The 11,371-nt window shown below is 32.6% G+C and overlaps 1 protein-coding gene across 1 annotated transcript in view; it reads right to left on the bottom strand.

Moving 5' to 3' along the window:
• Positions 1 to 416: 416 nt before the first annotated feature.
• Positions 417 to 11,371, bottom strand: part of LOC149416581 (uncharacterized) — a 48,609-nt gene continuing 37,654 nt past the window's right edge. Inside the window, exons 2-5 of the mRNA XM_089641279.1 lie at positions 1,535 to 1,682; positions 1,293 to 1,399; positions 701 to 788; positions 417 to 535 (exon numbers count right to left, since the gene is read on the bottom strand). Of these exons, the coding sequence (XP_089497405.1) occupies positions 417 to 535; positions 701 to 788; positions 1,293 to 1,399; positions 1,535 to 1,682 (462 nt within the window). The remainder of the gene's footprint in view (positions 536 to 700; positions 789 to 1,292; positions 1,400 to 1,534; positions 1,683 to 11,371) is intronic.

Raw genomic sequence — 11,371 nt, 5'->3', positions numbered from 1 at the left:
CAATGTCACAGAGCCACCAGACTTTGTCACCATTCTCCAAGAAATTGACGGAGGACATTTTCCTGAAAATGTTGGACAGGGTAATAATGACATACGACAAAATCTTGTCAACAGTTATTTTGCTCATTTATTGTAATTTTTTGTATAAAATAATGTATTAATTAACTTAAAAATAAAAAAGATTTACAAATAATAATAGAAAGAAAGAAAATAAATGTTTTAATCTATTGTAACGGGAAATTCTCCTTTCGGTTTTCCTCTTTGAATTTTTTTACTTCTAACTCGTGTATATGTTTCATGTGTTCAATTTTCAATTCAAAAATAGCTTCACGATGCCTGTCTTCATGTTTCATCTGTTTAATTTTTAATTCAAAAATAGCTTCACGATGCCTGTATTCCTGTTCGTGAAGAATTTTTTAGTGCTCGAGGTCTAAATCTGTAGACAAATCTACAGATTTTTTTTGTGCATCCGCCAACTCCACGAAATTTCTGCGGACATCGTTTGGCGTGGATAATTTTCTTTTTCTTGATAGGCCTAAAAAAATATTACATTACATTAAAAACGTTAGATGGTAAGTACCTACTACCTTTCTAAATTATTTGTCTAAACTACCTAGTTTAGACAAATTTACTGAAACATTTAGTGAGATGCTGTTAAGATAATAAGATTCTATAATACTTAAGGCACAACTAAACTCACTTTTCAGGGATGGTGTTATTGGTAAGCGTTTAGTCGCTACACCTTGATACTCCGATGCACAAGGGAGTGGGGGATCTTCCACTGCCACCTATAAAGACATCATTATTCCATGTTATTGTGGGAAGAATAATTGGCTAACAGTTGGGGGACAAGTTCCATACTCATAGCGGGTAAATGAGTTCTCCCTTTTCAACACGTATTGTGCTTATGGAAAAGTTTTACCAGACGAGAGATCTGGGTTCGAGTCCCAGTAGCAACCGCTATCTTTTATTTTTTCTGTGTCATGTACATTTTCATATTTTAATTTAGATTATTATTATTATCTTCTTCAATGATATATTACATTGATGAGAATAACCTTCAAAAGTTAAAAAGAGAGTTTTCTTATAAAAAAAGTAGAATCAATTTTATTTGTATGTAATTGTGGTGTCATTTCTCAATCAAATGCCACAATTAACTGTTATACTCTATTTTTTTTATTATTTCTTAATTAACAATGATTTTATGATATTTAATCAGTGTTTAGGGTATATTTATACCGTTGATATTAAATAAATAAACAAATTGTAAAAAATATTAACGTCTTTCTTACAAATTCCATCAAAAATGGTGTCTGAACATCCGCTTCTTCCACAGTTGGGTCTTCCGGTGTCTTGGGTCTTATGTGCAGGATCGGGGCGCACGGCAGAATTTCAGCAGCTTAAAACAGAATGTTGGATTTGGTTTTATAACATATTTTGTCATAAATAAATGATTATTCGCAATCCATAACTGTGAATGAAAGTAAAGATGTTTGGAATGCTAATCATACAGTGGATAGTATATAGAACTTACTTATAGAAGCATCGTCATCAAATTCAGAGTTGATCCCTTCCATGGATATTTGCATGGCACCTTGCATCCACGTTGCATTATCGCTGAGCTTGGATGGTGGTGGACCACCCCCAGTCTTTCGGCGTTCTTTTGTGAATTGTGAAGATTCCTGGAAAAAACATTAACTCATCATTTCAATTTTGAAACAATCCATGACTTCATAAAACAATGTGTGACAATCTACAAACCTTTCTAACAGACTTTTTCAAGTTTTCAAACTTGTTTCTAAGCTGTTTAGTGGATCTATAACGGTTTGCGGGACAGGAGGCGTTATATTTGGTTGTCAATAGTTCCCATGTCTGGTCCTTCTCTTTGACATGCACAGCATCGCTTTTTTTATTCAAAAGAATATTCTTGTGGGCCTCCACGAGCTCTCTCAGCAAAATGACATCTTCGGCGCTAAAGTTTGAAGATCTCTCTCTGAAAGTAAAGTTCGTCGTATTGAGAAGAAAATAATATAACAAGTCGAATAAAATACACATACGACAATAATAAAACCTACTTACTTTGTGATTGTTTCCATTTTTATTATTTATGTTTAACTGAGCTGCGAAATAACCTCAAAACTTCGTAAACGTCAAAGATGCGTCAAAGACAATGATAAAGCGCGTTGAACTGCAGTGTTGACACGCGTAAAAATAATTATGTGTTTATTTTTATTAACAAACATCAAATACAAGGAAAATTCGAAGCCATTTCGATGGCAACACTGGTAACTTTAAACTAACTATTTTAATGTTGGTGCAACTCAATTTTGTTGAATTTTAGCTTAACTTTAGTTAGGGCTTAAACTCAGTTTAAATATTTAACTTTAAACCTTACTTTAATTATTTTCGATGCAATTGGCCCTAAGAAACAAGCAAGCTCTGACCACAACCGATGTTCTCCTAATCTTTAACTTGGCAAACTCCAGGGGATTTTGCTAACATCTTAGGATTTTCGGTAAAACCATCGTATAGCCTAATTATCGTGCTTTCGGGGTAGTATAAGTATGTGTACATCATTATACTTATTGTAGAATAACAATAAAATAGTCATTGGTCTGAAGAGATATTACTAAAATCAACCCACGTATCTATGATTAATAGGTTAATAATATAATAATATAATACTACGGTTTTAAAAAGGCCCTTGTCATAATAACATATCGTCATCAGATTTCAGGGAAATTGCCTGTCTGAAAATATGTACCCGAGTGTGTACATGATTGTTATCGATTGATAGAACGCAATATCATCGATAACGAGTCGTCTATCTGGCAAATTTCAGATTGATCGGATATCGGGAGTGGGTTTATTTCCGCTTCCAAGATTTGCATTCAATCATAACCGAAAACAAAATTTAAATTCAAATAGATGTATTTAAAAGTGACATGATATTATTGTCACTAAATAATATAATATCTATATACACATATTATATTATGTTATATATATGTGTGTGTGTATGTGTGTGTGTTTGTGTAAAAGATACATATTAATCTAAGTGATGTGAGTTCAAATCCTATTCTGGTTTATGAAGTACTAGATGTAAAACTTTGCTTGTACTAATTATATTATATCATTCGTAGTTCCTCACTAAACTCTCTTAAGTCTTGTTTCTCAACTGCTACTAACAATAAGTTGATTTTATTTAAAGCCAATATCTCTTCTTAGCATTCCTATACCATTGACTGTCTCCGTGGTCGAGGAGTAATACTATCAACGAGCAAGCCGAAGGCCGCGGGTTCAAACCCCGGCGTGCTCAAGTAAATTTTATTGGATGAATTTGTGTTATTTCACAATTTATTAATTTAAAATAACGTGTAGTATACGTGCGGCACGTTCCAAAGTGGAAGATACTCTCAGTATCGCCGTATATGGTGTAATGATTTTAGCCGTTAAATGGCTTTAGCCGTGTTTGGTGACCAAATCAGCTTTCCTCCATCGCATTTCCACTACCTTCAGCCTCATTCAATCACCGATTGGAGATGCCATAGTGTCACTGATTCCAGACGGTTGGGATCTGTTGGGTCTCTTATGCGGTATTAACAAAAAATAAAAAAATTATCACAAAAACGATTTATCGTAAAGATGCTTTTTTTACGAGCTTATCCATCAAATAACATTCTAGAAAATAGGCATATGTGTATTCTGTATCGATGTAATCTACTATTAGTTGTATAGAATCTCTCACACGACATGTCAACCACCAGTTCGTCGTAGGGGTTTGTTCACAAACAGAGAAAATACTTCCCTTATGCCTCGTTTTCTCAGAGTTACCTGTCAAACATCCTAGGAAGGTTTCTCAGTTTAATTTGTGTCGACGCAATCTAACATACCCCCGTCGAAGTTGAATAGGGGTAAATTTATCCATAACATATAATTGTTTTAGTTGATAGGTTCAACAGAAAAAAAAATCTAGACAAGGTAGACATTATACATTATTATTAAAGTGCCTTTAGGCGAGAAATTTAAGGCCGATGGGCGTAAAAATTTTGTATGAGGTCCGATAGTACGTGACTAGATCAAGAATCTTTAATAGATGCTTGAGGGTGGTTATTAAGGGATGGGATTCAGGTATCGGGCGCTACAATCATACAAGAGGGTGTTATAATCATCCATAAAACTATTTTTGGCCGTACTCGTTGTGTTGCCATGGTTTATTTTGTTATATTGTGATGCTGAAGGGAGTGGGAGGAGGAGAAGATGGGTAAGAATAAGGTCTTAATTTGCATAGCTAGTCCATTCAGATCTCGTCACTAAACACGGTGAAATAATTTTAAGTAATCTTTCGATTTTAAAAGGCGGGTTTTTACCAAAACTATAGTTACAGAAAAATAATTCTGAATTTGAATTGCGAGATCGACAAAAATGACGTGTAATAATTAGATCCTAATGATCGAGTGGTTAAACACGTTGTCCCGGTAAGACAGAAATCCCAGTTGAGACCGTTGTCGTTTTATTTTTCTATGTATTGTTGTGTTTCGTGTTTCGTTTAGATATATTAGTGTTATGTTATTCTTTAATGATATATTACATTGATGGATTTAACCTTCAAAAGTTATTCCAACTAAAATTGAAACATACAGTATATAATATTAATTGTGTATGACCTGTAGTGACTTACCAGGTAAGTATAGTATTGTTTATTATCTATAGGTACAAAATATAACTAAATAATAATAATAACATATGTTCCTTACAGCATCACGTTCATCAATCAAATGGATTATACAGCTTTATATTTATTAGTGATCGACCAACCTGTGGATGCAATCTGTTAGACATTAACTGAAAATAGTTCGACTAGTCTATAGTTAGTAATAAGATTGTAGAAATGTATTACATATTTACAATACAAAAAAATTCTCAGTAAAGTAAAACAGGTAGCTAAACGGAATTACAATAGTAAACGAATTCAAAACGCGCAAAATAAAACCAAAACATCGTGGAACATAATAAAAGAGAACTCAAATAATTCTAATTCTAAAAGTAAACCAAAAATCTGTCTTAAAATAAATGATAACCTGGTATCAGAAACAAAAAACATTGCAAATGAATTTAACATTTTCTTTGCACCACCGCCACCACCACAAAACACATCTCTACATCCACAATCTGCCAAAACAGTCAAAAACAAACAGTCGCGATCATTCTTTATAACGCCTGTAAACAGGGAGGAAATTATTAAAATCATCGTAAAACTGAAAAATAAAAGCAGTGTCGGCACTGACAAAATCCCTATAAAAATTATAAAAGCATGTGCAGAAGCGTTAAGTTACCCGTTGGAAATATTAATTAACAAATCTTTTGAATCAAGAACGTTCCCAGAACAATTATCTATTATTGTACCTTTGTATAAGAAGGGTCCTAAACAGGAAATCTCAAACTACAGACCGATATCCTTATTACCAAACTTTTCAAAAATATTTGAAAGAGCCATGTACAATCGCATTTATAACTTTCTCGAAAACTTTGAGATAATATGTCCACAACAATTTGGATTCCGTAAAGGCCGTTCAACAACACAGGCAGTTTTCAATTTTTTGAACAAAATTCTAGAAAATATTAATATTAGTAAAAAAACTGTAGGTATCTTTCTCGACCTCTCAAAAGCATTCGACAATCTTGATCATGAGCTTCTTCTAACTAAACTTGAACATGTGGGTATTAGAGGTCTAGCATTAAAATGGTTTGAATCGTACTTAAAAAATCGTCAGCAGAAAGTTCAAATTTCAAATATCAATGAAAAAATGGTCCAGTACATGGTAGAATCCAAATGGAGAACAATAAACAAGGGTGTGCCACAAGGAAGCATTCTTGGGCCTCTCCTCTTCCTTATCTATATAAACGAACTTCCAACAATTGCTGGCACAGAATGTTCAATGTTTGCTGATGACACCGCTTTGTTGTTTGAATTTAATGGAGACGTTGACGAATTTAACAAACAAGTTAACGAGACTTGCCAATTAATAGCAAACTGGCTGTTATCGCAACATCTATCACTCAACACAAACAAAACCCAAATTTTAAAATTTTGTCCAGTGCAAGCTACACCTATAAATATAAATGTAAACATTAATAATAATATTATCGAACCTTCCCAAACCTGTTCACTACTGGGAATGGAATTAGATATAAACATAAACAGCATTGTCGTGATATTAAAAGTGACAAGTAACGTTTGAATTTGTCTTGCGAATTTCAGTTAAAATAGTTATTTATAAGCATCATTTAAACAATTGGTTGTGTGAATCACATTATAAAAATCCCTCTAAACACTGTGAAATATAATTATACCATAATCGTAGTGATCCAAACGTATCAATCGGTTATTCACTAAATTCTATAAAATATTATCAGACATTACTGATTCCAGTGCGTGTGAGCGGTGCGACATCATAGTAGGTCACTATCAGAGGCGGCTCTAGGGATTCAGTCGTGGTAGGTCATTTGAAAAAAATGTGTGACTAATCTTTATTTGATATTGTGAAAAATGCCCATATATTATTAACTATATCAATTTGTTATAGAGTTTTAGAGTCGCGGACTCTAAATAAATATTATGTTAATATAATAAATTGGAAATAAATACACAATCCATGTACTTACGGCAAATTATTTTTAAGATATTAAGTTTTAATGTAGTTGTCCACAACATTAAAATAAATAAAATCAGTGTTTGATTCTATTTGACAATGATTTTTGACGTTTTTTGTTTTGTTTCATTCTAAATCGATAACAACATAAATAATTATTCTAATCCTTTCCCGAACTATGCAATTGAAAAACAACCATTGTTCCACACACTACAAGCGTGTAAAATGAAAAAACGACATTTGTTTATGTCACCATCTCTGTAAAACATATAATATTCACCGTGTTGTCTCCCCCACGGTCATAACCTAAGCGTCCCTAAACTTTCTTCGGAAGCTAATTTTTACTTCGACGAAAAATATAGTGCCATCTCGTTTATTCTATGGCGCGCGTAGGGACAGAAGATGCCAAATTGGACATTCTTTAAATTGACCCAGCGAATCGTGTGGACTTGTGAATGAAAGCTTCTATTAGAGACAACAGATGTCACTGCTAGTCACTCGCCGCCGCCGCTGTTTCGCGTTACATTTTAAATGTTTTGATGCACATAATTGATTATTATATTTATTATTGTTGTCTTATAATTTTGGGGGGTCAAACACCAATTGACCTAAGGGAAGAACCGCCACTGGTCACTATCACCCGTAAGTGCAAGCAGCGCAGAAACACTCCGGACGCAGTTGAGTGTGCAGGGTGCAGGGTCATCACTCACTTCCTAACTTAATATTACGAACCTCTAAAATAAAAATGGATGCTAATCAATGTATGGCGAAGGCTCAGGAAATTATTAACCAAATACATTTAATAATTACCGACTCATCTAATAAGTTCAATAAAGAACAACTTGCAAAAATAATGCCAAAAACTACCGAGTTACTGGGCGTCGCGGGACAGATGGCAGTGAAGATGGGGACTATGGAGGGTGAACTATCCGCATACAAAAATATTATTAATAACCAACCTGCAATAACTGGAACTACTCAATCTACTTCAATGGAAATATGTGACGCAATTACCGAGATAACAGAAAGGAATTTACGTTCGAAAAATCTAATTCTGCTGAACGTACCTGAAAGTAGAGACGAGAATCAAACCAACAGGATATCTGATGACAACAACAAAGTATGTTCAACGTTAAAAATTATCGATGATACACTACAGATAAATATTTCTAAAATATATAGGCTTGGCGTAAGAAAAACTGACAAGATCAGGCCAATAAAAGTAGAACTCCAAGATTCATATCAAGCTAAGCAAATAATCATAAATAAATATAAACTGAAAAATGGCATCAAAGTTAAACAAGATCTCACGGAGCTGCAAAGGAAACAAATGACGGATGTTTGGAAAGAGTTTGAAACGAGAAAAGCGGAAGGGGAAACAAACATAACAATTAAGTACATAAACTCTGTTCCAAAAATAATAAAAAACGTGCCAAAAAACTTAAACAGCACCTAAAATTGTTTGGGTACTACCAAAATGTCCGCGGAATGAGAACTAAATTACAACATCTTAAAATAACTTCTCCCACATTCCCACATGATATTTTGTTATTAACAGAAACATGGTTAAATGAGGACATCAATTCATCGGAATTAGGTCTCAATAAATACAACATCTATCGTCTTGACCGTGACCCCATTACAAGCAACAAATCAAAAGGTGGAGGTGTAATGGTGTGCATATCTAAAAACATTTCATCTAAAAAATTGCCAGTTAAACACAAAAGCGTTGAACAGATGTTTGTAATGCTAAATATTTCATCCACAAAAATCATTATCGCTTGTACTTATATTCCACCAATGTCAGATCTGCAAATATACAAGAACCACATCGAGGATGTAGAAACACTAAAATATAAATATCCTAAAGCCAAATTTATAATTGTAGGCGACTACAATCTTCCGAAAATCGACTGGTCTTTCGATAAGAACAATGAAGTGATTATTAACGAAACAGAAGTGCAGTGTGTCAAATCTAAGGAAATGCTTGATATGTCTTTTTTCCTAGGACTAAAACAGTTAAATAAAGTGCATAATTCTTATAACCGAATGCTTGACCTAGTATTTTCTAGTGACTTAAGTACAGTGGTAGAACAATCGGATGAATTGTTGTTACCTTTAGACCAACACCATCCCGCGTTAGATATTACTATCACAAATGAGTCTAGAAAATTGCAGAAATTAAAAACTTCATCGTACAATTTTAAAAAAGCTGACTACCCAAATATAATTGATTATCTTGACCATATAGACTGGTCATTTCTAGAAGATGAAAACAATATTGTGAATCAAGTCCAACAATTTTATTCAATCCTAAACACTTCAAAAGAACGTCATGTTCCAAAAGTTAATTTTATTGCATCCCTTTACCCTACATGGTTTTCAAAAGAATTAAAAGAATTGATTTATACTAAAAAACAAACTCACCGAATATATAAGCAATCTAGAAACGTCGATGATTATATAATGTTTACTAACATAAGAAAGCAGTGCAAAGAATTGTCTAAAAAATGTTATAATGATTATATTAGTTTAATAGAAATGGAGGTTCATGATAATGTTAAAAAATTGTGGAACTTTTCTAATGCTCAGCGTAAAAATGATGGTAGTTTACCAAATATTATGTATCTGAATAACAATTGTGCGGATAATACCGAAGGCATTGTCAATCTTTTTGCAGATTTATTCAAAAGTGTTTATGATGATAATATTACCGATAATGAAATCCCAAATGATATATCACTTGAAGAATCACTTAACCTAAACCATTGTTTTATTGAAATAAACGCTATAGAAAAGGCTATAAAAGCATTAGATACTAATAAATCCGCTGGACCGGATGGTTTCCCTCCAATATATTTAAAATCTTGTGTTCGCAGTTTGACTTATCCATTATTTTTACTATTTAATAAGTCTTTGTCGTCAGGGTGTTTTCCAAAACAGTGGAAAAAAAGCTATCTTACGCCTATTCATAAAAAGGGAGATAAAAGCGATGTATCGAACTACAGACCAATATGTATATTGTCCGCTATTCCCAAACTATTTGAATCGTTAGTCCTAGATGTAATATGTAAACAAATTAATAATATTATTGTACCCAACCAGCATGGCTTTATCACAGGTAAATCCACCCTAAGTAACTTGATCATATACGAAAATTACATAACTGATTCTCTTGCCTTGAAGCATCAAGTGGATTCAATATATACTGATTTTTCCAAAGCATTTGACAAAGTTAGGCGACATATCCTTGTACAAAAATTAAGTATGTTGGGTATCAAGGGTAATCTGTTAAGTTGGATTGAAAGTTATCTTAGTAAAAGAGAGCTATGTGTCAAAATAAAATCTGTGGAATCTTACATTTTCGAAGCCACAAGTGGGGTCCCTCAGGGGTCTCACCTGGGACCAATTCTTTTTTTGTTATTTATTAATGATATTGTTAGCATATTTAAAGATGTAGAAGTTCTTCTTTTCGCAGATGATTTGAAAATATATAAAACAATACGCAGTTTAGACGATTGTTATACTTTGCAACTTAATTTAAATAAACTATATCGTTGGTGCATCATCAACTCTCTGTTTCTTAATATTAAAAAATGTCAGGTCATTCGTTTTTGTAAAATACGAAATCATACAATTTATGAATATTCGCTTAATAATGTAAAATTGACAGCTGTCACTCAAATCAGGGACTTGGGTGTTATATTTGATGAACAGTTAACATTCAATCCGCATATAAATGAAATCACAAATAAAGCCCTAAAAATGCTTGGGTTTATATGTAGAACCGCATGTGACTTCAAGTCACTAGAATGTTTGAACACACTGTACACATCTTTAGTAAGAAGTCAAGTAGAGTATAATTCGCCTATTTGGTCCCCGTTTTATAAAGTACATTCCAACAATATTGAAAGGGTACAACACAAATTTTTAAGATTTATTAACTTTAAACTTAATATTCCAATCCAAAATATAAATTATATCCAACTCATGCATCAACTAAATTTGATTACGCTATCAGATAGGCGAATTATCTCCGACCTTGTTCTACTAAATAAAATTATTAATTATAGAATCGACAGCCCTGAAATTCTTGCCACAATAAAATTATTTGTACCTTCCAAAAATACGAGACAAAATTCCACCTTTTTCTGTAACAATTTCAAATCTAATTATCATGCGCACATATCGTTAAATCGAATACAAAATTTTGGTAATAAATTTGGTAATGTTGTTGATATATTTAGAGATTCCGTAGCAGTGCTCAAACGAAATCTACATAAACACTTTGCTGATATGTATGACTTCTCCACTCCATAGTAAAAAACCCATTTTTTAGCTTCTGTTTTTTCACTCTTTTCTTTTATGACTTTTTTTATGACTTTTTAACTTTAATATATATGTTTTAACTTTACAAATTAATATTGTAATTTAAATAACAATTCGAATATGATTTTAAGTCCCTATAAATGCTGATTAATTTCAATCCATTTATTTTTCTAAGTAAGTAAAAAAAGAAAAAAAAAACTGTTCTCCATAATGGTATTCTGTATTATTTGTAAAACATTTATGTACTACAGATATAATAACTATTTTATTTATATATGTACGTAAACTTTTCAATGTCACATAGTTAATGTAATAAAACTAATAACAATGTATGTAAAAGCCCAATGGGCGTTTAAATAAATAAATAAATAAATAAACTGGAAAGAACA

The sequence above is a fragment of the Hesperophylax consimilis genome, chromosome 16, assembly GCF_061612785.1.
Source record: "Hesperophylax consimilis isolate HC1 chromosome 16, BYU_Hcon_1.0, whole genome shotgun sequence".
Classification (NCBI taxonomy): Eukaryota; Metazoa; Arthropoda; class Insecta; order Trichoptera; family Limnephilidae; genus Hesperophylax; species Hesperophylax consimilis.
This window is presented reverse-complemented; position numbering and strand designations above follow the sequence as displayed.